Raw genomic sequence first — 27785 nt, 5'->3', positions numbered from 1 at the left:
GCAGTTAATCCACTCTTCTTGCTGGGTTGGGTGTGCTAGTTTTATGAAATTACATATATCTGGAAGTCCTCATACAAAGGACTCGCAGATCATCTCTCGTCTAAGAGGCAGAATAATATTTAAATGCAACAGAGTGCTTAAACTGTATTTTGTAAAGTAAATTAGGCACTTAAAATTTACGTTGTGTAATTTCCATGCAAGTTTTACCCTAAGCATGCAAAACACTTCTAAGGTATATTAAAAAAGATAAAATGGAAGCTTGTCTATCTATTACATGTTGTCAGATTACCAGAGATACCATCACACATCAGTCTTACTGTGACAGCCTCTGAATAGTTATCACTTGTCAAATCTGAGCATCCCATTCTTTCTCATGGCAGGCCATAATCCTACTGTTATAAAATGTGACAGGACAGCTGAAAGATCAAAATGTTTCCTGTTAATACATCATTATAAATAAATAACAGGCAACTGTAATCTAACATCATGTTCAAAGCCTGTTGTGTTCACTCAGCTTGTTGGCTTCAGCTGTAGTTTCTGCCTCAGCTTGTAAAATAGGGAAGGTTTGACTGCGACTGTGTACAAGAAAGCTTTAAAGGAGAGTGTAGGTATAGGAGACCTGGATGTTAAAGGCAGAAACAAAAGTAGGAGGGAGCTAAAGGCTATTGCTTTCCAGAGGGTTTCACAGCATTTATCGTTTTCTTAGGTGTTTCTGTCCTCTACCAGGTTAGGATTTGGGTGCTTGGAGACCCCTGAAGTCAGTAATGTGGGTTCATCTGACCAAATGCCAGTCTGGGTTATTTTGAATTGCTTGTTTTTATTTGAAAATAATTCATTACTAAAAGCTACTGGGTTCTTGAGGTGCACCAGAGAGCATCTGCTTGTGTTGTAGAATGACGGTGCAACCCCAACTATTCTATGATACTATGGTTGTCTCTATGTTACCAACAGATCAGGACTGAGTCCTGCAGCCAGCTGCTTTCACAAGAATGGCCGCTCTGGAAGCGTTCCTGCCTACAGGTCGCAGGTATTGCAGTGCAATGCCAGTTCTGGACAAGTTCTCGTGCTCCAGAATCATGCCTACTGTCAGCCTCTGCTGCAGGAGCTCTTCTGTAGCACATCCCACCTGGACTGCCGAGCACCTCACCCCCCAGAGGTAAAATAAAGTTCTTGTTGGAATCTGTGATTTGTTCTTTTTCATGATATCTAATAGTATAAACCAGGCTGGTGTGTGTGTCAGATGAATAAATTAGCAACTTGAATGTCATTTGAGCTTTCCCCTCCCCTGCACTGGCAGTGGTTTAGATGTTATTAACTACAGTGATTTGCTGCCCTGGAGATTATGAAAAGCAAAGCCTGAGAAAACCTCCTGTCAAAGAAACATTTCTTTAATATGATTGGGATAAATAGAAGCATCTTGTATTAGCAGCCGTCTTTTGTGAAATGTTTCTAATGCTTTGTGACAGGGGATTAGTTTTCCTGTTTTGGACTTAAACCTGTCATCAACCAGAAGCTTCGTTGTTTACTTTTCTACTTTTCTGTTCCCCAGATGCCCCAGTGTAAGCCATCAGTTGCTGCGCTCTCAAGTGCATCTACTCTGTGCTCTGTGCTGGAGATGGCTCCTTTCTCCTAATCCTAGGGGTTGCATTGGCTGCCATGTAAAGAGCAAATGGGCTAGTGCAGGTAGTGCTGGCCCCAGGATTCCAGCTTACTTCCTCTAAACCCCAAACCAAAGAAATCTGGGTGAAAACTGCTGTTTTGCAAAAAGCACTGGTGGGTTTTTTCCCAAGAGAAGGAATTGTCCCAGCACAAACAAGTTTTCTGTTTCTTCCCACATGCTTTGGCCTGTGGGAGTGCTACAGAAGGAGGTGGAGTGATACAGTGCTTATATCTTACAAGATTTTCCTTTTTCCCTAAAAAAGGTGCTTTTCCCAGTGCTGACCCATTTTCTTTTCTTCAAGGTGCCAATGGATTACCCACTGCCCCCCCTCCCCTGACCCAGCATGGAAGAGGCTGAGTGCATCAGGGAGATCATTGGGTTTAGACAGCAACATCCCTGTGTTGGTGAGAGGGGAACAAGATGGATTTTACTACCATGGTACGGTAAAAGAGGAGGTAGAGGTGAGTGACAGTTGCTGTGCAGTAGTCATGGGTATGTGTAATAGGGTGTCCAGTCCAGCAGTCCTCCAGTCCTCACGTACCACTTGAGTTTTGTGTATCAGTATCGATTTCAGCTGGTGTGTAAATTAGGGAACAGATCACCAGAACAGCTGATGCTCATGGTTGTGCCCCAAATGTCTTCACCTCCTGCTGCCTGGCATCCTGGGTGAGCCTCTTGAATGCAGCACAGCCTCAGGCACCAACAAACTGATGGTGATCCGGACCTTGCTCTTCTCAGCCTCCTTTACTGAGACCATTTCTGGGAGTAAGCAGGTGTGTTTCAGGGATCCTTATCTTGTACAGAAGATGAGTGCCCCCTAAACTCCCAGTTCCTGGTGAGAGCAGTGCTGTGCACCTTGCAAGAGCAGGCTGCCTGCCAAGCTCAGACAGAGTGAGTGCTGTTGTGAGCAGCGTACCACCCACTGTTGTGTGTAGACACATAACCATCAACAGCACAGGAAAAGCATTAGTGTTTTATGTACACACTTGCAGCTTGAGTTGGCTACAGACCAATGGCTTGGTGTCTTTTCAGAAATGTTAGTGAAAGCTTTAATTCATTAGTTTGTTAGCACTTCAAACTTGAAGAGAAAAAAGAGCCTATTCTTCCTCAAGAACAGGGAAGTACATTGTTTTGTTGTTGATGGAAAGCCTCTTGACAGGCCTTAATTTAAAAGAAAATTAAAATCCCTAACCACCCCCCAAGAAGCAGAGTTAGTGTTGTATGTAATGAGGAAAGGCATGACTAAAGAGCAGGTCTGAACGGCTTCACTGTCCCTTGTTACCTGGAGCAGACGGCATGGTTTGCGAAATCCAGCTGCACTCTGCCTATAGCTTTTTGTCTTGGGGAAGAAAATACAGCCTGCTTTCTGGTGAATCTCACAGGGGGTTTCTGACTGTCTCAGTGCTGGGCTAACCTCACACTATTTGGTTACTGTTTGGGCTTGTTTTGACCTAGCCATGTAGCCACCAAATGTCCTCCTGGTGAAGGTTACATGACCTGACACATTATGGACTGTTCTTCAGAGAAGCTATTATTTTGTTCCTGGTAACAGAATGAAAGAGGCGTGTTCCTGGTAGAGTTTGCCAAACCACTTGTGTCACATGGCAGGCATCCAGTGTGTGTACAAAAAACAGCAAAAGATGACATCCTAGAATATGTGAGCAGGATGAAGCACTCCTTACTCCCTGGAGACAAAGTGCTGGCACCCTGGGAGGCAAACATGGCCAGGTATGGCCCTGGAACTGTCCTCACAGGCATTGAGACAAGGGACCCCTTACGAGGTAAGAAATGTGCTGCTCTCTTCTTCCTTGTCTTGCTCTGGAACATAAATGAGGCTGTCAGAATAAACTATTGTCACTGTGCTACTGCCAGAGAAAAATCAGTGCACAGACCACAGTTTAATTTTACTTAGAGTTTGCAGGAGCTAATGAGACCTGCTGATGAATATCTGTGTAACCTCAGCAGTCTGACCCTAAGGAAGTTGTGACCCATATGTGACCCATAAAAATGTCATCTTCATTGTGTGTGCTATTTCTTGTCTGCTTGGACAAGGCTGTGTCTGCCATGCAAAGGTCAGTGGCCTTTCCTTGAAGGTTACAAGTGAGACAGCTCTCAAGAAGCACCTATCTGCTTGAGTGCTCACATTTGCACTGAATGCTACATCTGGGGTGATTTTACCACTCAAATGTAGGAGATTTTAACAGCTCACTGGTTTTTCCCATGTCTGACAGTCAAGCTCCACTGACTTACCAAATACTATTCTTGGAGCATTACTGCTAACTTTGGCAGTAACAACAAGAGTTACTCAGTCAACATTTTCTTGTTCATCCGATGGCAAATTGGAAGGAAAGATACTGCCAGGCCTGCTGTTGCACCATGTGCCGCAGCTGCCTGCTACCATGATTTTATGGTGAAGTGTTACAGAGAGGTAGTTGATCCTACCGGTTGACAGGAGTAGAAAGTGCATAAAGCTGCAAAGCCTGATCTGTATATGGGAACTACCCAGGCAGGCTGCCCGCTTATGGCTGCTTACCTTTTCTCTCAACAGCCTCAGAAGATGAAGGAATTACGGTCCACTTCTGGAATGACAAGAAAGTCAAGCTCCCGTGAGGTGTGGCTCTCTGGATCCCTCCTAGCCTGTGGGAAAGGATTGTAGAGATGATCCATATGCCCTTCACCAGCAGGGCAAAGCCCAGAGAAATTCCAGACACTAATTGTTGTATTTGTTCCTACACTCCTAAAACAGCCCCGATTCCCATTTGTGCTGTACATAGCCTTGCCAAGCACTGCTTGCTCTGCTTACCCTGCTGGCCGTGTTTCCACTGTCACTGTGGTTGTATAAGCTGTTTATCAGCATATGTAAGCATTTGCTGCTGTCATCCCCATGGCAGTGCCTGGTGGCCTCTTCCATCCAGGCGTCTGGTATTTCAAAACGAAACAGAAGAGGTAGAGTCGAGCAGTCAGCCCCCTCCATGCCTTCTAGAACCAAAAAGCCACAAACCAGAAGCAGCAGCAGCTGTGGCACTATCTTCTCCCTCTTCTGATTCAGAGTGGGAGCTGGAGCCTTTCACCACTCAGAATACTGTGGTGGACAGTGCTGTTAACACAGGCTCCAGCCGTCTTGAGAAGCCCAGGCTAACGGATTCTGCAAGATCCAAGGGGAAATACTGGAAAAGAAGCCACCACAAGTCCCATCCCAGTAACTCAGGTACCTTTTGACACCCCCACATGCAAGCAGGAGTCAGAGGGGGAAAAAAACCCCAAAACATGTTCTGGAGCAGTTACTTAGCCTTTAGCTTATTGGTATATAAATGCTGTAAATTTAGCAGTCTCTAACACAGTAATTGCCCCTCCTCAATATTTCTACTGCCTCATCTTGCATGCTAGCTCTCCTTTTAGCATATAATCCAATGGGAAACTACCAGAACATGGATTTCAGTTAGAAGCATAGATATCCCTCTCTGAGTTTGCTCCCCGTCATTTCCCTACACTTTGTATGATGTTAACATCTTCATTAATCTTTGCTAGTCCATGCAGAATAACCTGAAATAATTCCTTTTAAGCTTAAAGTGCATTTCCCTCTCTTTGGAAATTAATGTTTCTCCATTTCAGTTCTCGTTTCATTCTCAGATACAATTTTATTCCTTCTCAGGACTCGTCAGTTGCAGCAGCACATGTGCAAAGAGCAAGCTAGAACCCAAAGACATCTCTACTGGGGACATGTTCAGTGTTGCCTCTATTAATCATAGTGCAATGTTTGAAACCAACGAGCAGTCTCCCTGAGGGCAAGTCACAATGAAAGAAATCTTAAGAGACCAAGACTTCAAGCTGTTAATGGGGGTAAGGTAATCTCTATTAATACTGTATTTATGTAAACACATGGTTTGAATGGAAGAAATATTCTTGTCAATGGTCTGAAAGCTGGTTTTTAGCTGCTTAAGGCCATCTACCAGTTTTGTGATAAGCATGACACTTCACTAATGGAAACGAAAGGAAGGTCCCAAAACCCTAAAGAAGGGCTGAAGCCTAGTAAAATGCAAAAGATTATGTTGGTAACTGTACCAGCATTCAGTGATGCAGATTTCAATTCAGAAACCTGCCAAATGCCCATTGACATCTTCCCAATGGAGTCCTGTGGAAGCAGGGACCTACATGAGTGGCCTTGGGAATGGACAGATATGAGTGTCAGCAACAATAAAACACAAGAAAAGATTCAATGTGGAAAGGTACTGGGATCTGCCGTTCAGACTCCAAAAGTCACGATCTCTATTGCTGAAAGATAAAACCAGGTTTATTTTTTTTAGCAAGCAGCCTTTATTGAATATCTTCTCTTACTGCCTCACAAGAAGCAAGCAGTTTAAACAGCAGATCCCTACCATGAAGCTAGGGCATGCAGAGAAACCAAACTATGTAATAGCCAGGAGCAAAGACAACCAGCAGATTTTTAGGCCTAGTTGCTGTTGGCCATGGTCCCCTCCTGCTTTAGAAAACTGGGGAAAACCAACCCAAACCAGAATATGAATGCCAAAGAAAGCAAGCACAGAAAAGGGGAAGAAAAAAGCTTGCAGGAAGAAGGGGAAGACAAAAGAGACATGCATGATGTACAGAAACACCTCTCTGCACAAGAGCAACAGGAGTACCATTAATAAATTATATATAAAAAGAAAATCAAATACTAGCTTCTTCTGTAGCTTCATGCTTGCTACTGTGAGCTTACCGCAGAGTAAGACATGCTAAACTTGCATGACATTCTGTAGATGATTAATGTGTTAATGATGTGTTAGTGAGCAGAGAATGTACTGGAATACATCTTGTGTTCTCACAATTACATGCATTAATTTTAAGCAGTTGCCTATGGACTTATTAACTGCATGGTTCTACTTTACTATTAATACTTTACTATTAATAAACTATTAACTGCATGGTTTCTACTTTACTATTTCAATAATCGTAGTTCCACACCTTTGTAATTGATTTCCTAAGAATTTTTAGGCCAGTGTGGATCTCCAGTGCACAGAAGTGACATGCTTTGCCTCTTGGTAAAACTTAAAGAAACTGGAGTGTTTTTATTCTATCCCCAGATAGGCTGCATGAATCACAGTAGTGGGCTCAATGTGGTAATACAGAGTATGACACGCTTTTATTCCTGTAAAATAGATCTTGGTGTTTTTAAACCCAGAAGACATATTGCTACTCTTTGAGACAGCTGAAGCGGTTTTAACGTATAATACAGACGCGTCAGAAGTAACTCACAGAAGGAAGTGAAGCTAGACAGCAGGCTTCCCAGAGGTGTTCTCTGTGGGGTTACTGTCCTCCTGCTCTAGTCACCAAAAATCCTCTTAACTTCTAAAGGAGCAAAGGTTTTGATCAAAGCCTAGCACCTTCTGAAAATCCTTTGGTCTCTTCTGTGTTTCAGCAGTAGTCTGTACTAGCACAGAAATTATAGCATTATTAAAGCTACATGAGGCGGAGGTACCTATCTTACAGCAGCAGTTACAAAGACACTGGTGCTTTTATTTTTTTTAGACTAGACTTCCAAGGGATTTGTTTTCTGTCCTCCAGGAAGCAGGTTTTGTGGCATCAGAAAAACAAAGATACAAAACAGCAAGAAAGAAAATAGAGCTGGGTGATAAACATAAAGCAACTTACATACAAGGTGACAAACTTGATGATACAGACCATATCAGAAGAGAACAGACAGAAAATCAGTAAAGAGCTCACTTGAAATAGAACAGAGAGACATGATCAGCCAGAATTCAATAAAAGTACAACTGATGAAGCTCGGGAGCTGAAATTTCAGGTAAACTGCGTATACTACATCAGTGTAGCATTTATTAACCAAATCAAGTTCTGATTTGGGTACTGTGTCTGTAGACTATGAATAACTGTAAAATTTTAATATCTGAGAAACTACTTCTACACACACTTGTATGTGTGTAATACTGTAATTTCAGCATCCTCATTCTTTACTCCAAGGTACTGAATGAAATTCCTAATTATTTGGACTTGACCTCACAATTCCGGAGAGATCAGGTAAACTAGTATGAGCACTGCGACCCTGAACAGATGCACAGCAAGGGTCTAATAAACCTCCAATTTGTCTACAGTTCTCTGGAGTCAGCCAGAGGAATTCAGCATAGCGATTTCTTCTTGTAGAAAGCCAGAAGAAAAGAAGAAACAATACAAGCTGACAGCTGAATTATTTTTTTTTTCCATATTAAAGCACAAAGGAAAGTAGCCAGAGGGTAAGGGACCTGCTACTGTAGATACAAACAAACAACAAAATGCTTAGAGATCTAGAATTCAAGTCGGTGAATTTTATATTCCCATGAAAATTAATTGAAACCTGAATACCATCAGCTACAAAAAGATTACAGATATATAGAGATCATGTCACTAATTCTGATTGTGAAATCTGATCCTTCAGAAGAGTTAAGCATCTAGGGAGTCCTGTTAGTGTGAGTCTCCTCATGTTTAAAGTGTATGAACTTGGCCATAAGCTGCAGCATGCAGTGGCTCAGCATTACCTATACTGAACACCTGACATACTCAAGCACCTTCCTGAGTTGGGGGGGGTCCTAGATAGTGAATCTAATTTGCATTTTATTTCTTTATCAGAATAGGAGAGATGCATTGTGAGCCAGCTGCTCTAAAATCAGCACCAGCCCACAGAAGCTGATGCACATCCATATTCATACCACACGGATTATCCTTTCTGTGGTCAGAAATATGACGTAGACATTCTGCCTGAGGATAATATTAAAGAAGCTGTCACCATAGAGACTAAATAATGTATTTTATTCCTCTGATTGTATCTTTAATTGTTTAAAACACAAGAACCTAGAATTACAAGTCACATAATTAGATTTAAGGCACACAATGTATACAAATATCTATAAAATCAGTGTACAAAGTGGGCTGCATATGATTGCATTAAGTAGAAAACAAATATACAGGTCATAAAAATGGAGTCGCAAAGATGAGGATACTATTAAAGTGCTAACAAGAAAAATTATACTCATAGTTCATTACATGCATTAAAACAGCCTCATATTTTATTCCTGTGACTGCCAAGAAACAACAAACGTCATAGAACAAAAGTTAAATCAATACTTTGTCCTGCATGGACATCCACCATGTGGGTTTGTTGCACCATGTCTTCTGAGGTCGCTGTGACAGAATAGAAGCCAGGAGAAACTTCAATTAGGATGTCTTCAGAACCTTGTCTGGCCTTTGAAGGCAGGGAGGAAATAAGTTTCATTACTGTTTAGTCATGTAAGGTTTCCTACAAAAATACATATTTTTATTTTAGGTAAAAAAAAATTACATTTCAGCTGCTATGTAAATATACTAAGATTTTTCAGAATATACAGGCAGCATGGACAGAACTGTAAAATGTTTTTGTCAATACAGGAATTGGCAAGTACCATGCTCTAATGTTTCAGCCAGTAGAAATAAACATGCTGTAATCTCTGCCCACAAAACTGACAGTTGCCAACCTAAATGGTTTTGTACATAAACCTGGAACATAATCCCTACAAGGGTGCTCCCACTAATGTGTACAGTGGTACGGACTCTGTGTTTCTCATCTTTTGTGGCTTAGAAGTTCCTGAAATTGGTTTGGTGGGGTGTTAGGCTTTGAAAAATAAAGTTTTCCTCTCCTTGAGGAACAGGAGTCTTTAGAGGGACTGTGTGAGGGCCAACCGTAACCGGCTAAGCAATTGCTGTGTGCCTTTCCTCAGCATAGGGAATTTGTCAGGAGCGCAAATGAGGTGAGACTGGAGAACTGTTGGATTATTTCTGCTGATGCAATTCACAAGAGCCTAAAGATTAATCGTGGTGTTTGACATTCTGCACCAGCCCAAGGTGTAAAGTAGTCTTAACTGGTTACGTGCCAGAATGCCACAATCTGGTTTATAATCAATTGTGAGAGTCTCTGTATGCCCATTTTACCTCCCATCTTACTGCCCAGCTATAGGATTGTGAGTCCACCACTGGCTAATATTCTGTGCCATCGCAAAGTTCCCTCACCTGATCACAAATTTTAACCAGCTTGATGCAAACTAATAAAAACTATAGCTCAATTTAAAAACAAAGTATTGTATGAACTTACATGTTGCTGGCAAGTTTGAGCTTGACTGGATGGTACAGAGGCTTCAGCCCTCTGCAAAGAAAAAGGTACTGTTTTCTAATGATAAAACATAAAAGGCAAATTCAACCCCTGACAGAGGGGATGCTTCATGTCCATGAAATTTTCCTCTCCACAAAAGGACTGATTTGACACTGACTGATGCCACCAAAACTTATTCTGCCCTCCCCCCCCCACCCCACCCCCCCCCCCCCGAAGTTTCAGATCAGTCCAAGTTTTCACATGCCCCTAATGTCAAACCACATACAGTAGTGTAAACAAATGTCAAATGTATTAGATGGATAACAATTGTCCCATGGCAAGGGAAGGAATAACCTTTAATCAAAACCCAAAACACCTACTTACCTTTTCTTCAGAGGACTCCAGTTCTTTTTTCCCTGCTTGCCTGGCATGGTATCTACAGATGTGTTTGCTTTCATGCTCTTTGCGTGTACAGGTTGTCATAGAGCTATAATACTTCTGGACAACAGAAACAGAAAATAAGTGGAGAAGCATCAAAGCCATGCTCACAACTACTGCAGATTTACAAATGAAAATGGAACTGCATAGCTACTGACTTTATGTATTAATTGGATGGTTTGTCCTTGTGTGAGGATGAAAATAATGTCTGGATGTCCGCAGGACATCTGCCTTCTGGTACAAAACTGTCAGCTCTGATTTTGGATGCCTGTCTCCCAACACAATGTATGGGGACTCTCTGAAACCTCAGAACTGAATAAAATAGAAATAAAATATCAGAAGGAATGTTCAGAAACATCTACCTGATCAGGCTCTTCAAGAAAAGTTCTGGTGGAAGAAGGCACAGTTTATGGGTCTTATGTATATGCAAGCTAGGTGCCTTGCATAGGTGCCTAGTCTCTGAAGACTGGTTCTGCAGGGCACATGCAGGAGCAGTACTCTAGAAGAAACCCAAGTTGATACTGAAACAATGCATTGGTAAAAAAGCTAAAGTGTCTTCAACGTGTACCATACCAGTAGCATAGTGGTTTTGTGAGTTGTATTTAAGTCCACAGCAGCCCTTTTCTGTCTCCACAGTAAAGGTACTTGAATCTTACCTACTGCAAATTAAGTCATCGAATCATAGAATAGTTAGGGTTGGAAAGGACCTTAAGATCATCTAGTTCCAACCCCCCTGCCATGGGCAGGGACACCTCACACTAAACTATGTCACTCAGGGCTCTGTACAACCTGGCCTTGAACACTGCCAGGGATGGAGCATTCACAGCTTCCCTGGGCAACCCATTCCAGTGCCTCACTGGAATGAGGCACAAGAAATATCTAAGTACAGCTCTGCTGCCATCTATTGTCACCAGAAATCTCCTCACAGGGTTACTTTTTTGATCACAGGGACCAAAAATTTCCAAAGTATCTATTTTATTTCACTTATATTTTCATTGTCTCTGACTGTCAATACTAAATTTAACAAAAATAAGGCAAATAGCAATTGTTATTTCCAAATGCACTCTTTGATGTCATGCATACACCAACAGATGTGGTTGCTTGTATTGTGGTTTACTGTGGAGCTGTGTCCCAAAACATGTCAATACTCTGACCTATTGCATAATGCTTCACAGAGCATTTCTATATCACAGGAAGTGAGCTGGATTCTTTTACATGATGTCACAGAGCAAAGAAATAAATTCAAACTTTTGGTAAGAAGCATGGGTAAAATTTGGTCCCTTACTAACTCTTAGCAACTCATCTTAAATCACAAATTTAATAATTTGTATTTAAGTGCTTAAATGGCTATATTCAGCTATGGGTTTTTATTTGCACTTTGTAAACTTTACCCATGAACTTGTGGATCTGAGAATTCCTTTCTCCTCCCCCCTTTATAGCTTTTCTTTTTACAGAAGATGACTGAAGCAATATTGTCTTGGCTGATGCATAGATGCAAAAGTCATCCACTGCTTGTTCAGCTCTCATACTTCTAAAAGGACATAAGTCTCTATACACTTATATTTTTGTTTCATTTTGTGTGAAACTATTCTGCCCCAATTGTTTTAGGATTAGCTGGTTACTGTGTATGTAGTGCTTCAAAATTATAAAGGAGTTGCTTAAGAGCTAATCGTCTCTGTGTTTAATTGAAGGCTTAGCCTCTGTTATTAACTCTGCAGACAATGAGATCTCTGCTGCATTATGATAGCGGATCCCGAAGAGCATAGGCAATGATGATAAGAGTCTTCAGAGGCTTTAATGCAGTAGCTGGGCTGCAGGGCGGCATTCGCAACAACGAGCTGGCAGAGACAGGCTCCCAGTCCGTCTGCCCAGAAGAGTTATGACATCCGGCAGGCAGAACCAACATGAAAGCAGTGGAGCTGTGCATTTGCATGCCATACCTCTCTTGTTTCTTACTGTGGTAAGTTTCTACTTACTACAAAGAAACAGCGCTGCTCAGAAGGGAGCCTGCACTCATTATCCAATAGCAACATCCCAGCCTGAGTTTGCTTAACCAACATGGGGGAGGTTAAAGTTAAGTTTAGAGCAAATGTGTGACATGAAGCAATGTCTTTGCTCAGGATTCAAACCCTCGCTTACTTCTGCCACTCAGACTGCACTGACTCTATTAGCCAGCATGAAGGGTTTGCATTGGTGTGATGAAAGCAAAGGGTTACCCTGTGGTTATGCCACTCCACAGCACAGGTGCAGAGGTCCCTGGCAGCACTGGAAACAACTCTGCACACTGTGACACAGCCCTGCAATGGCTGACACAATGTAACCTGTGATGCCTTTTTAACCATATTGCCTTTCCACCAGGAAGGAGGAACCCTCTGCTACAACTGACCAGCCTACTGGTACTATGGCAAATGGTGACTGTGGTGTTTTATTAACTAAGGTGGTACCACTCAGTCAGGATAACCCTGCTGAAACCTACCATGTCACCTACCCCATGAAGGCAAAGGCCCCACATTTCATCATTGTCACAGGCTCACTGGCTAAGCTCTTGCCATGCAGTGAGCAAAACTGAAATCTCATTTTGGCAGTTTTAGCAGGAGTAATAAAAACAGGCATCTGCCTGGCACAGCATAAGCATCCCCTTTGCATGGGTCTTGGGGTAAAAACTCACCTCACATTCCTTTGAGGCTTGATTCATCAAGTTCACAATTGAAGCAAAAGCTGCATTGAGACGTTCTGAATCTTCTTCCTGCAATTAAAGTAATCTTTAGTAACTCATAATGTGATGTTCAAAGCTCAGTGGTAGAAAGTGTCAGGTGTCCAGAAGGTTCCTTGACTGTGTGGAAGACAGCTTCCTCCTGCAAGTAATAGAGGAGCCGACAAGCAGAGGTGCCATGCTTGACCTCGTGTTCACCAACAGGGAAAGGCTCATTGGAAATGTGACGCTCCAGGGCAGCCTTGGTTGTAGCGATCATGAGATGGTCAAGATCGAGATCCTCAGGGCAGTGAGAAGAGTGTGCAGCAAGCTCACTGCCCTGGACTTCAAAAGAGCAGACTTTGGCCTCTTCAGGAACCTGCTCAGTAAGGTTCCATGGGATATAGCCCTGGAGGGCAGGAGGGCCCAAAACTCTTGGTTGATATTCAAGGATCACCTGCTGCAAGATGAGGAGTGTTGCATCCCAACTAGAAGGAAGTGCAGCAGGAGGGCCAGGAGACCTCCTTGGATGGGTAAGGAGCTGCTGAGGAAAATTCAAAGGAAAAAAGAGGCTTATAAAAGGTGGAAGCAAGGACAGGTGGCCTGGGAAGAATACAGGGATGTTGTCCGGGAGGCTAGGGACCAGGTTAGGAAAGCTAAGGCCAGGTTAGAATTAAACTTGGCTAGGGATGTGAAAGATAACAGGAAGGGATTCTACAATTACATTGCAAATTAAAGACAGACTAGGGACAATGTGGGCCCTCTCTGGAAGCTATCAGGAGAACTGGCTACCCTGGATTTGGAGAAGGCTGAGGTTCTGAATGACTTCCTTGCCTCAGTCTTTACTGGCAAATGCTCTGACCGCACCACCCAAGCCTTGGAAGGCAGATGCAGGGACTGTGAGAATGAGGACCTTGGTCCCACTGTAGGAGAGGATCTGGTCTGAGACCATCTTAAGAACCTGAACATGCACAAGTCCATGGGACCTGATGAAATCCATCTGCGGGTCCTGAAGGAGCTGGCAAATGAAGTTGCTAAGCCACTGGCCATTGTATTTGAAAAATCCTGGCAGTCAGGTGAAGTTCCCAATGACTGGAAAAAGGGAAATATAACCCCCATTTTCAAGAAGGGGAAAATGGATGACCCAGGGAATTACAGACCAGTCAGTCTCACCTCTGTGCCTGCCAAAATCTTGGAGCACATTCTCCTGGAAGGCATGCTAAGGCACATGAAAAACAACAAGGTGCTTGGTGACAGCCAGCATGGCTTCACTAAGGGGAAATCCTGCCTGACCAATTTGGTGGCCTTCTATGAGGGGGCTATGGAACTGGTGAAAAGGGGTAGGGCAGTTGATGTCCACTACCTGGACTTGTGCAATGCGTTCGACACTGTCCCACACGACATCCTTGTCTCTATATTGGAGAGATATCAATTTGATGGATGGACCACTCGGTGGATAAAGAACTGGCTGGACGGCCGCACACAAAGAGTTGTGGTCAATGGCTCAATGTCTGTCTGGAGACCAGTAACAAGTGGTGTCCCTCAGGGATCGGTGTTGGGACCGGTCTTGGTTAACATCTTCGCCACTGACATGGACAATGGGATTGAGTGCGCCCTCAGCAAGTTTGCCGATGACACCAAGCTGTGTGGTTTGGTTGATACGCTGGAGGGAAGGGATGCCATCCAGGGGGACCTTGAAATGCTTGTGAGGTGGGCTGATGCCAAGCTTATGAAGTTTAACCATGCCAAGTGCAAGGTCCTACACCTGGGTCGGAGCAATCCCAGGCACAGCTACAGGTTGGGCAGAGAAGAGATTCAGAGCAGCCCTGCGGAGAAGGACTTGGGGGTGCTGGTCAATGAGAAAATGAACACGAGCTGTCAGCGTGCACTTGCAGCCCAGAAAGCCAACCGTACCCTGGGCTGCATCAAAAGGAGTGTGACCAGCAGGTCGAAGGAGGTGATCCTGCCCCTCTACTCTGCTCTTGTGAGACCTCACCTGGAGTATTGTGTGCAGTTCTGGTGTCCTCAACATAAAAAGGACATGGGACTGTTGGAACAAGTCCAGAGGAGGGCCACGAGGATGATCAGGGGACTGGAGCACCTCCCGTATGAAGACAGGCTGAGGAAGTTGGGGCTGTTCAGCCTGGAGAAGAGAAGGCTGCGTGGGGACCTCATAGCAGCCTTCCAGTACCTGAAGGCGGGGCTATAAGGATGCTGGGGGGCGGTACTATTTGTTAGGGACTGTAGTGACAGGACAAGGGGTAATGGGTTAAAACTTAAACAGGGGAAGTTTAGACTGGATATAAGGAAAAAATTCTTTACTGTGAGGGTGGTGAGGCACTGGAATGGGTTGCCCAGGGAAGTTGTGAATGCTCCATCCCTGGTAGTGTTCAAGGCCAGGTTGGACAGAGCCTTGGGTGACATGGTTTAGTGTGAGGTGTCCCTGCCCATGGCAGGGGGGTTGGAACTGGATGATCTTGAGGTCCTTTCCAACCCTAACTGTTCTGTGATTCTATGGCTCTATGACTAAACAGCAAAACACTCACTATTCCTGGAGGCTGCTTTGGGGGGAGAAAGAGCCCTGTGTGGCCACCACTGTGGTGCTTGGCTTTACGGCAGCGTGCACCAGGCAGCGCCGAGGCACTTGCTGCACCCAAGCGGTGACCGGATGGAGCAGTGTCCGGCTAAGCGCGGTGAGCGCCCGCTGGCTCTGACTAAATAAAGCGCAGGGGGAAGTAACCCAGCGTGAATCCGTCCTGCGGATTTCCGAACGCCTCCAGCTCGCCGCAGCACCCGCGTGGCTCAGTCCCACGCACAGCTATATGCATGTGTATGTACATGCACACATATGCACCCCCCTGCCACCCCTCAGGCCGCAGCTGCTCGGCTCTTCTTGCTTGTGTTGCAGCATTTCTGCCGCCGCGCCGCCCGCAGCACTGACCGGGTCCGGGTCCGGGTCCGGGTCCGGGTGCCGTCCCGCCGCCCGTCGCCGCAGCCGCGCCCGCTCCAGCACGGCGCGCGCCAGCCCCGCCGTCCGCCCCGCGGCCGCCCCCTCCATCCCGCGGCCGCGCGCCGGCCGTCACAACGCGCACGCGCCACCTTTCTGTCCTGTCCGGTCCCGTCCCGCCCAGCCATCCTCAAGCTGCCGCTAGGGGGCGCCACAGCCCCGCCGGTGGCAGCGGGGCAGGTCCCGCGGGGTCCCGGTCCCCCCAGCGGCTGGGGGGGGGGCCTCCCACAGTGTTCCCTTAACGCCGCCGTGCCGGGGGGGCGGCCCGCGGCCTGCCCTGAGGCAAACCGACTGCCCCGGGCAGGCTCCCCTGAGCTTCCTTCTTCAGCGGCGCTGCTCTGATGGCGCCGGGCCCGTGAGGAGCCGCTCCGCCGCTGTTTCTGCCCGGTCGCTACGGGAAGAGCCGGGAGAAGCTGGAAGGAGCCGAGCCGTGGCTGAGCGGGCCGCTGCTGGTGTGGCCGGGGAGCTTCACCCCGTGATCTCTGTAGTAGAAAGCGGTGCACCCTGGGTTTTTGCATTTTTCTTTAAACTTCTGAGGTAAAAACTACAGCATGCAGGGATGGTTGGCTCAGTGAAACAGGTATTGGTAGAGGGCAGAGCGTCTGCAAGCTACGGCTGCCCCTGCCCTTCATAAGAAAGCCATTTCCCGTGGCTGGTAACCAGCACGATGTGCTTTGCCCTACTGCAGGCCAGGTTTGCCCCACAAGCCTGTGCGCTCCCTGGAAGCTGCCTCTGGGCCCGGGGGGTGTTTCCAGCTCGGCAGCACGTGTGTGCGAGGTCAGCCCCACAATCACGGCTCAGAGCCACCGAACAGGCTCCGAAACCAGCAGCGGCTGTGTGTGAGTGGGTGCTGCTCTGTTGCTCATCTCACTTGTGCAGCGGTGATGGTAAGAAGGGCAAAATAAGCGCAGAAGCTTTCTTTACATGCAGTATGGCCAAGGTTAACAAGTAGGCCCTGATTCTTTAAATCCTTCATTGTTAGTGGGGCTTTGCCTGATGTAATCTGTTTGTGAGCAAGAAAAATAATCCTCTTCTAGTTTACATTTTGTTATCACCTTCCAGTTGCTTAGCCAGAGCAGTAGCCAGCTCCTGTAATAAACAAGCCCTTCTTAGGCTGCTTGTTCATGAAAACAACATTGAAGGCCCTAATTCAGTGTTCAAATACAACTTTGCTTTATGTTGATTCTTTTGTACTCTGAGGAATATGCAGGCAGTTGCCTGAGGTCTGGGGGCCTGAATGCAACATAAATGGGAGAAAAAAGAATTGATAAAAGCTATGTTAACATGTTAGCATGTTTGAAATGCTTGCTTGATGTGCTGGAGGAGCAGCCAAAATAGACTGCTTCCAGCTTAATTGGGAATGGAGCATCTTTCCTTGAACATCATTCCTCATTATCATTGCTGTCCTGGAAAGGCAGATGGTTTGCTGTCTTCCTGCACTTGTGAAATGTACTTGGGAAAGCCCTCCTATGTTGTTTTCCTAACGGGAAAGAAAAATTGTATTCATTTTATATTCCTTCCTGGTACTTGCAGCAGTAGTTTGTTGTTCAGGAGGTAAGTCATTCCTCATGTGTTGTAATGTAAACTCCCACCATTTTTTGATGTTCAGTGGCACAGTTCTCTGTTTGCAGCTGAGTAAATACATCTGTCCAGAGAAGGCTGACAGCTGAAATAGTTTTTGCTTTGAGACATGCATTCACATCAGAATCCAGAGTTACCCTTGTTTCCTGTGTGTTCAATCTTCTGATTTCTTTGATGAGGTTTCCTTGTCATGTGGGACAATGGATCAGAGTATCTCAAGACTGTATCTTTTATTTTGTTAATGAGGCGGCAAAAGCAAAGAATAGTTTATCCTGAGTACTTGGCTCTGGGTTTGGAGAAATATCCTTCTGTAGGGAAGCTCATAAGCATTTGCTTAATGCTGAGCACCATTCAGTTTCCATTTCATCAGTTGGAAGAAAGTTAGCATGTGTGTAAAGTACCAAAAATGTTAATGCTGAAATTTGGATTTCCAGTTGCAGAATGTCTGTGTCGCTCATCTGTTTACGTTTCTTCTGTTCCTATTATCATTTGGTTACTATATGGTGAAGTGACTTGTCTGATAAATGCTTACGTAATACTTCAAGACATAGGCTCAGGGTTTGTATTTTGAAGTACTGATGTTCTGCTAACAGCTGTTACCCTGCCTCCTCTGTGTGGTTTTGATATCAGGCATCTTGTGTTATTTTATCACCCATTAGGCTGGCAGAAGCATGGGGACAGGCGGGCTGAGGCCTGTGTGAGGTAGGTAGGTAGGTAGGTAGGTAGGTAAGTAGGTAGGTAGGTAGGTACGCTTATCGCCTGTGCCGCGCAGAGCCCTCCTACCCGCTCTGGTACGGGCGCTGCGCCGTGCGGACCTCAGGCTGCGCTTCCCAGGCGGCAGCGCCCTGCAGAGCTGCTGTCGGGAGCTAGTCCTGGTAAGGCAAGGGATTTGAACAAGGCACTGGGAATGGAGACCAGAGACAATCCGTTGCCACCCTCTCCCCCCACCTCTTTCTCCACAGGTACTGCTCCTGTTCTTCGCGTCCCGCCGCCCCGGGGGCTCGCCTATCCCCGGCGCCCTGATTGAAACCATCTGCTCTGCGCTCGGGCGCAGGAAGCGCGCCGTTCGCTCTCCTCCTTCCTTCCTTTCTTTCTTCTTTCCCTGCAAGCGGCTCCGCGCGGAAAGCAGCCCAGCACTTGTCGGTTTTAAATAAAAAATAAGCTCCTCTGGAGTAGAAGGAGGAGGAAGATTGTAAGACGGGGGGCTCAGTTCTCCTCTCCTCTGCACATCGCATCTCCCCGCAGACCGGCTGGTCCTGCCTGGCACCTCTGGCTGATCCCCCTCCTCCCGCCTGGCCAGGACCCGGGTTTGGGGCCGGAGGGAGGCGGTGCCCACCCTTCTGCGGTGCTGGAGCCGAGCACAGCCGAGGGGAGCGGCGGCTCTGCCGCTCTGGTCTGCCCGGCAGCGGCGGGGCTGCAGCCTTGGTCTGGCGGCGCTGCGGGAGCAGGTTTCTTTGTTGGCTGCCGGGTGACTGGTTCCCATTAATCTCCCGCACTGGCCGTGGCCGTCTCCACTTCCTGCCTTTGCATACTTCTCTCTCCCTCGATCTCAGTCCCTTCCCTCCCCTTTCCCTCCCCCCTTTCTTTCTTTCCCTCTTCCCAGCTTCTCCAAAAAGCTACAACAGCCCGGGCTGCAGGACCGGGGTTTCAGGCGGCCGGCGGAAGGGTGCGCATCCCCGCGCGCCTCGGTAAGGGCCGGGGAGCCGAGCTGCCGGGTCGGTGGTCGCCTCTGGGGAACTGGGCAGGGGAGTGGGGCTAGGGGGAGAAACGTAATTGATCGTGCTCCGGCTCGCCGTCCCTGCGCCCCGAGAGCAGCCCGCCTCCCGGGAGCGGGGCCGGCCGGGGATGAGCAGCGGCCGGCGGCGGGGATTCTCCGGGGCGCGGAGCCTCCACGGCAATGGAGCCGCCGGCAACAGGACAGGACCCGTGACCCTTGCGGGTGTGCTCTGTCTTACTCTGATCTGCCGTGGGGGGGGGGAGCGCAGAAGGCGTGGGGTCCTTGCGCACGGGAGGAGAGTCTGTGCTCCTGCGGTGGTGCTACCCGTGCCACCGCCGAGCCCGGCGGGAAATTTCTTCTCTTGTGTGGGGCGGGGGCAGAGGCACGGCGGAGGCCGGGAGACCACCTCGGCGGGACCGGGTTGACTGTACCCGGGCTGGGCAGCCAGCCGGCCGAGTGCCGGTCTCTGATCTGGAGAGGGACGCGGAGCTGTAGCACTGCTCTCCCCCTCCGATGCCCACTCGCATCATCTGTCCAGTAGGCTGTAATGTTCGCATGCGTGTTGAAAAGAGTAGAGGAGCCACCTGGACTCCGGCGGAAACCTTTAGGATCCCAAGACAGATTTAGCTGAAGAGCTAAGGGAGCTGCTTCAGCAGTTCACTTGGTGGGAAAATCAGATGTACTGCTCTTGGCTTGGTACCAAGCATTTGCTTTACTAAGGAGCAGCAGGTCACCACAATCAAAGAGCAGCAGCTACATATGTGAGAGCCTTCCTATATTTGGTTCAGTTTTATCACTCAAATGTACTTTGAATTTTAGTAGAAAAGGTAAATTAAGCTAGATGCATAGTATTATTGCATGGAGTATATCAATAGTAGTGTTTTCTACACCCTTGTTTTACTGTAACACTGGCTTCGGGGAATAGGTTTTCTTTCAATTTTATTCCGACTGAGTAATCAGTCTTTTAACTTCAGCCAGATACTGAATAATCCTGTAAAAACTACCTACAGTGACCCAAACTTGTGAAAGATAAAGGATGAAACTGTTAGTTACAGATTTCTGATGATGCAGAGTAGGCTGAATTGTAATGAGGTTGATTTGTCTTCAAGACTTAATAATGTTTGTTTATACATGATGAATATATAGTCACTAGATGAAGATATTCCATATAGTAGAAGGGTGAGTTAACAGAGCAGAAGTGGGAGTATCTTGCTTTTAATATGAGGTTTGAGAAAATCACATATGTTTTGGGAACATCAGAATTTAACTTTCATTTTGATGATTGAGTTCTGCAGGTGATGGTGGAAATCTGTTACCAGGTTAATGAGCAAGAGTAAGATACATGGCTTTGACTGTTGCTTTAAGATTAGCTATTTAAAGGAAAACTTCAACACATTTAAGCAATTATTACTTTATCAAGTTAGCTAAGAATATTGTCAAACACCATTAAAGCAAGCTACACTGTTAAGAGTGGCTACACTGGCAGGGAACTGCCATCTTGCTTTTGGGATGGAAAGAGTTTTCTTTTAGAGTATGGGGGAGTGAGGAGCAGGGCTCCTTGGGAAGGGGTGATGGCGTGGGTGGTACTGGGCCTCACTGGGGCATGGAAATTGTCCTGGTCCTTAAAGTATATAGCATGTGTTCTCTCTTGTGCAGAAATGAGAGTGTCCTGCCTGGCCTGGCTTTCTTCTGCTTCGTTCAGGGTGCCAAACTCCCCCAGCCAGCTTGCAGACTGCAGTTGCCCTTCCTGGCACTGGGAAGGAGAGGTGTCTTCTGTCCTCTCCTACCCCTACAGTGTGTTTGTGCTGTGGCTGCCAGGATTAGCTCATAGGAGTTCAGGACCGAACATTGCCACTTCCCTTCAAGCAAGTGACTTTTAACATATACTGTAGCTCTTTAAGGAGCTTGTGACCCCTTGTTATTGGTGACCCTGTAAACCATTGTGTAATCTGTTGACTGTAACGTACCATGCCAATTTATTTTTGGTTGGGAAGTCTTGCCAAGGACTTGATGGAATAGCATGATTTTATCCACTTTATTGTTTTCATTGTGTTTCATAAACATCTAAGACCCTCTGGGAAGAATCACTGGGGCGGCTGGGCCTCATTTTTTTAATTGCTGGTTAAGCAAATGTTGCCAGTTTAAAAAAAATGTAGTGGTATGCAGGATCTCAGAATGCCTGGAACTGCTAAGCACTCATGTTTAGGAAGCAGGACTATTTTTAGTGTAGGGGCATTTAAAGAAATGATACTAGCTCCTTGTGAAGAGGTCGCTGTGAAGTGTGCTGAAGAGCCTGCTTTTAACTGGAGAGCAAAACCAAGTTTCCCACAGCTGAGTAAAGCTAAAGAATGAGATTTGTACCTTTCCCACTTAACAAGAGGGAGAGGATGGACTTTTTGTTAGTTTACGGTAGTGGGAGTCAGGAGGCCCAAGTTCTTATGATACAAAAAAAAATCACGGTCTTTGACTTGGTGAGATGCTTGTCTTTCTGATTGCCTCCAATGAGTGTCTGCAATGGACACACAGGACTGAAAGGCATTTAACACTTTCTGAGAAGGGCTGGGAAGAATGGCTGGGAACTGGCTGCTGAGAATGCAGTGTATCTCCTGGGATTTGTGGTTGATGGAGGTCAAAACTCTCTCGGATGGAACCCTGGCTGCCACCCTTATCTATAGCTAAAAGAACTGTGGTAAAACTAAAACTAAAAAAAAAAAAAAAAAAAAAAAAAAAAAAAAATCCTGTGTGAAAGAAAAGAACTCAAGGTGATTTGAGATCCTAAATGAATTCTGAATATACGACTGAGGTTCCTAAATAAATTACTGCAGGTTCAGAGAAGACTTTCCTCAAATCATCTCCCCAGGAAAAGAGAAGTACTCACTTCTGATGGCTTAAGAGAAAGTGGTTTAGATCAAAGTTACCGCTGTGTACTTGATCCTTTTTATCATCTATGGGATCTTGAGTAATCTAGATATGGTTAATGTAGCCCAGTCTCTTGCAGGGCAGAAGACCAACATCTGGACTGATCAGACTTTCAAAATGTACCAAATGATAGCTGAGTCAAGTTAAGTTTAGGTCCAAACTTCATTGATGTCTTGTTTAAAATAAGTTCCGTTTATATTACAGTTCTTTTCCCTCCCAATGCTGAGTGCCGTGTGTGTTAGTTTTGTCTCTGTGCTGTAAAGTGTGTGCAACTGTTGCTTTTCAGATTTTTCAGTCTGCAGTTGGGATTTAGTTGGCAGCACAGATGGAGGCAAGTTTGGGAAACTGAATCCAAATATTTACATTCTCAATTTGGCCTATTCCTTTTGCTTGTAAACACTCAGTCGTATTGAACTTTGGTGAGGTTATAAGTGGTGTTGCCAAGCCTTGGAGAGTCAAACCGCACAAGACCTGAAATTCCCCCTTTTGGGAAGAATTTTGGATATGTTTTTCAGGTGTACATTAGTACTTGTCACACTTACCCCTAATCCGACTGCAAAATTTTTTCCTGTATCTTCCTTCTGTTTCATGTAGAAATGCCTTATGCTGGTGAGATGTGTCAAGTTAAATGCCATGGAAGATGTCCTGGCCACCTAGGAGCTGCCACACAGAATCTGGAAATCCTGGTCTCCTGTGCTGCTCTAGAGTTCTGCTCTGGTAGAGGGGGCAAGGGTGAAGATCCTTCTTCCTCTGTATCTACTGTTTCCTGGTCCTTGCTGTTTGGGTGTGCAGAAATAAAGTGAGGACTGATTTGAACAATGGGGATGCTTGCTCATGGAGTTTCAGATTTAAGTCCTCTTTCATTTGTATAGGCTTTGAACAGCTGTTAAAACTTTTCATTCACCAGGGTCTCAGCCTGAAAGATTTATTCTACGTTAGCAACTGAACTGTCTGAAGTCCACCTTGCTACAAGCTGTAGGGATAAGGATCAGCTAACACATTAACACTTCATGGCCAAACCACTCTCTCGTTTGGTATGCCTTTCTGTTTGGGTCTGTTGCTGTTAACTACAGTGGGAAATTAGATATGATTATTGTGTATGTGCAGAGAGCTGGAGATTATAGATAGAGGTGATAGAATTGCAATGACTCATGGTAGGAGTTCCTACTCATCAGCTGAGGTCTGTAACTTCACATTCTTAACCAACCTAGTTTGGAAGAAGACTGCATTACCTTAATCCACAGTGAGCATGTATAGAGTAACCTAACTTGTTCTCTATCTGGAGCGTATACCCAGGTAGTTAGAACTGTTAAGGTAAATGCATGCTATTAATTCATACAGCCAGTGATTTTGATATGTTCTGCTGTAATCTTCTGACCTTGGAGATGCATTTATTAGGCTAAGAAACACAAGACAAGAGTAGGTGTTCATTTTTAATGCCACCTTTCACCACTCTTCGAAGAGATGTTTCTTTGAGCTGTGTCTGTATGCTGAAAACCCATCAGCTGCTTCAGTGTAGCTGACTTCAGTGAATCTGTGCAAATGAAGAAGTCCTTAAGGACACAGTGAAAGCACAGGGAGTTTCTGTTGGAAATAGATGAGTGTGCTCACAAATGGAATGTTATTTCAGTTTAAGTATATCTCCCTCCTAATTTCTCTTTAAAATGAAGATGTAAATATGCTTGATGTATGAACATTTAGTCTTAGCACTGGTGCCAACACAGGAAACCAGGTCTTTGAGTTGAAACATTTAACTTTATTCCTTAACTCTCAATTTATTAAAAACAGTCCTTGTGTGAAGTTATAATGCTATTATTCATTTCATCATTTTGATGGGGTCATCACACTTAATTACTGGTTTGCATTTTTTCCCCTGAGAAAAAGATCAATTGTCTTCATGGGGCATCCAGTCACAATCACAGGGGACATGCTGACTAGCTAGGGTTGTGCAAAGTGCCCTGCTCGGCCTGCTATTCCAAGTATTAGGGCAGAGACCAAAGTACTTTGTGAGAGCTGCCCTGGAAGACCTCACAACCCTTCTTCAGTGAGGAGCAGATGTTCTAGGCATGGAATCTGTTCACTGTTCTGAGAAGTCCTTCAAGTCAGGAGATGGGTCTGTCTCTTGACATTATTGCTTTCAACATTGTAACTTCTTTGAGGGAGTGCGTAGTCTTTGCAGGACAGGGTGGAATTAAAGAGGAGCTCTAACGTATTTGATCCTTTGTCCTGGTGGAAGCTTATCACTCAAGGTCACTGGAGAGGGCCTGAAGTCATGTTTCTTTCTGCATGGGCACAATGTGCATATTGTCTGGCATTGTGTGAAAGTGCTTCTCATTTGTGCTACAGGATTGTAACAATTGGCATTTCCAGTTTGACTCATCTCTTAATGCTGGCTCTAGGCTCACAAGATCCTGCGAGCTGGTGTTGTTCAAATGAGCTTTATTAACAGGGAATATTGTTTAGAAGATATGGCAGATCAGAAAAGCTTACCCGATCTCCTGGGTGATGGCAGGCTTTGATTATTTCCACTGTTAAGTTGCAAATTGGGCAGCACTTCCATACCATAGTTTGTGTTTTACTACCTGCTATATCCCTGCTATATTGTGAACTTTAGTTTTTGGTCAGAACATCCCCTGTGACACTCAAACTGTGTAAGAAATGGCTGACTTGAGAGCTGAGATCAGAGTAGGAAAGGACAGAAAAGGATTAGACAGAAGAGGCCTATAATCATCTGCATCACCCTGTAGGCCTTTTCAAATATTACTTAATCTCCAAAATTGTTAAACCAGCATTCAGTACAATTCATGCACCTGAAAATTTGTGTGAATAATTCACTGTTGGTGTTTTATGGATGTTTCCATCACCATATCTCCTGTGGAAATGAGTAGATATCCTCAATTATGTAGTTATACAATGCAGAGAAAACCAAGGACAAGTACTAGGAGCTCATGCTCTCTCCTTCTTGGTACCTGTCTGAAAAGCCTGTGTGACACTCATGGGTACTCTTGAGCTTTACTGGCATAACCTCGATTGTCGGTTTTGGTATTAATAGGATATCTTCTAGGATTCCCTCCTTGCTTTCACAGGTGTTGTGCTTCAGCTTTGCTCTCCCCATTGCCAGGGACTGGTGCTGAGGGGTTTCCTGCTGATTAGCTCAGTGCTTTATCATCCTCTGAACCAACACCTTGAGCAGGACCTTCTGAGGCATTTATTGCTGTAGTTATAGACCAGTCAGCAGAGGAACTGGTCTTTCTCTCCGGAGACATACTCAGGCTTGGGGAGCAAAAGGGGATATTGCTGGGTGGCAGAGCTACCTTTTCATCTAGTGCCAAAGTGAGCCGTGGATAATCTTACTAGCCTGCCCTGTTTTCCCTCTGGCTACGTAACTTGGACAGCACAGGTAACTCCCTGGAAAAAATAAATTCAAGAGAGGCAAGGGCCCCTGCACTCTTGCTGTTTTACATGCTAGAAAATCTTCGGCTAAACCCCTGTGCTTTGGGGAAACTCGTCTGTTAGCTCCAAGGAAAACATTTGTTGTTCTTGTCTCTTTGACTTTTCTTAGTGTGCTTCTTTTCTTCTTTCTTCTTTTGGCCCTTGAGCCTCCCTTCCAAAGCACTCCAAACCCAGCAGCTGGGCTTGAATGAACTGTATGTGTCACACCCTCAATTATGCTGCTGCTGCGTTCAGGCTCTGTATGGATGTAAGACCTAGATTTTAGGTACCTGTTTAACTGTGGCTTGAGGTTTATCAGGTCCTAGAAAGGGAATAAATGGTGACAGAGAGATTCTTCATCTGCCTGTGAGCATCCAGGTTTGTTGTCTGACATAGACAGTCCCTAACAGTAGCTATTTGAGTTGCAAGAAGTTATCTGGTGACATGTTCCTTTTCTTGGACGTGTTTTCTGATGTTCAGATTTGTGTTTAGCAGAACACCAAGAAAGATGTCAGTTTCTGCTTTGCATTGTGAAACCAGCATTACATAAGGTTTGATTGAGATTCAGCTTTAATTCTGGCTTTGTTTACCATTGAGTTATCTCCCTGCAAGATGGTTATCTCTGAGTTGGAGAAACAGGAGTTGATGAATGTGCAGCTAAGATGATGTTGCCCAAATGAAACAGTAAGAGAGCCATCAAGTTTTCAGTGGCACTTACTTGCTCCAGATTGAGGACAACAGTGGAGAGTAAAAAGTTATGAGAAAAATACATTGTTGGTTTACATCCACCTCCATGAGATTGTGCTGAGGGAACACTCCAGCATATAAGGCTGAAGGGAGATGACGGTCTTATCTTTTCAGCAGATCATTGTATATTGTGTTATTTATAGCAACTGCAAAGCTGAAAAGGTTAAGACCTAGCATAAAATTGCAGCCTATAAGAAAGATAAGAAAATTTGCTTTCTGTGTTTCTGGATGAAACCAACTTCTCTTTCGAAGATTAATGGTTCAATCCATTACTGTTATTTTTAGTGGGGAGCATAATTATGCACAGAAAGTATGAGATAAACCTTACTGGAATATTTGGCATACTAGTGTTGACCCAGAGCTAGTGTGGATCAGCTGATGTGATAGAGGAAAAAATCTGGCCTATTCTTAAGTTTGGAGGCACAATAGAGTTTTTTGCCCTGTAGAAGTGTATCTGAGCTACTGGGCTGGAGGTACACTCTGGAAGCAGAATAATTCAGTTCAGTGGCATATTCATGTGAGACAGTCAAATCCATAATGAATTTTGAGGGACATGCATATTCACAAGGTAATGGATGAAACAGCAGGAATCCAGCCCTGCATAACTTAGTGCTTTGTCTTGGACCAAAACTTCCTTTTCCCTTTCCAATATACTTTGCAGTAGAACAGGTTGGCAACCACCTCTACTTGTCCAGCCCAGACAAACATGTAATCAGAAGGCTAGCTGGGGTGGAGACCACACAGAGCAGTGCGATTTGGACCAGGTGAATTATCCCAGCATGTAGGCACTCAACTCTTCCTCACCTTGCACTTTATTTCTGGCTATGACTTTTCAAACTGTTTCTGAATCCACTCACTTCCTAGCTAGGCAAAGAGTAAAAGGCAAGTACATGTCAACTGTTTTGAAAAGAAAGGTTTTTTTTTGTGGAGGCTTAGCATGACCTCAAATGTTGGACAGTCAGTGATCCAAGACACACTGACATAAATGAGATGTGTGTGTGTGTGTATATTCATCCTTCTCTCCCTCTCCCCTCCACCAATACACAACAAGGGTACTTACCTCCACAACTTCTAAAATCTGGATGCAGGAATCCTAAACCTTGGGCTAATGGAGATAAATAATTTTCATCTCTAGGCTTTATCATGTGGATTTTAAATATCTGAATGACGAGGACTTCTGAATCAAATTAGGATTAGTGGTTTCTGGAGTAGGGCAAATTACAATAAAAACCAGAAGCTGAATTCAGACAGTGGCAGACAGATGATGCTATATTGCAGCTGTGTAGCATCTTTCATTTGTAAACCTGAAAGTACTTAACAAAATGTATAACTTTGGTAGGGAAGGGAAGCATCAATACAGATGAGAAGGATCAGGAAGGTGATCCTGGAAACAGATAAAACCTTCTCTATCCATTTTCACCTAAAGGCTTAGTAAAATCAGAAATATTGTGTGGCAAAATATTTTCTTTCATCTCAAACTGC

General features: G+C 45.1%; 3 protein-coding genes across 5 annotated transcripts in view; 2 read left to right on the top strand and 1 right to left on the bottom strand.

Moving 5' to 3' along the window:
* Positions 1 to 989: 989 nt before the first annotated feature.
* C6H11orf16 (chromosome 6 C11orf16 homolog) lies at positions 990 to 8451 on the top strand. The gene is given in 9 exon segments (XM_065685807.1): positions 990 to 1156; positions 1962 to 2121; positions 3213 to 3441; positions 4209 to 4868; positions 5313 to 5500; positions 7223 to 7358; positions 7361 to 7399; positions 7402 to 7460; positions 8386 to 8451. Coding segments are annotated over 9 exon segments (1704 nt in total).
* On the bottom strand, positions 8440 to 15958 carry AKIP1 (A-kinase interacting protein 1). The gene is made up of 5 exons (XM_065682986.1): positions 15842 to 15958; positions 12877 to 12954; positions 10155 to 10268; positions 9774 to 9824; positions 8440 to 8891 (listed from the first exon to the last, which is right to left on the bottom strand). The coding sequence occupies exons 1-5, from the start codon at positions 15956 to 15958 to the stop codon at positions 8748 to 8750; spliced, it is 504 nt and encodes a 167-aa protein (XP_065539058.1). The 3' UTR covers positions 8440 to 8747.
* Positions 15959 to 18347: 2389 nt separating this feature from the next.
* The window catches only part of DENND2B (DENN domain containing 2B), a 183872-nt gene continuing 174434 nt past the window's right edge, over positions 18348 to 27785 (top strand). Inside the window, exon 1 of one of the 3 annotated variants that reach the window (XM_065682980.1) lies at positions 18348 to 18363. The gene's annotated coding sequence lies outside the window, so the exon portion shown is untranslated. Of the gene's footprint in view, positions 18364 to 18853; positions 19177 to 27785 lie in introns of those variants that run through there. The other 2 variants (XM_065682977.1, XM_065682981.1) reach the window with 2 other exon arrangements.

The sequence above is a fragment of the Lathamus discolor genome, chromosome 6, assembly GCF_037157495.1.
Source record: "Lathamus discolor isolate bLatDis1 chromosome 6, bLatDis1.hap1, whole genome shotgun sequence".
NCBI classification, from domain to species: domain Eukaryota; kingdom Metazoa; phylum Chordata; class Aves; order Psittaciformes; family Psittacidae; genus Lathamus; species Lathamus discolor.
This window is presented reverse-complemented; position numbering and strand designations above follow the sequence as displayed.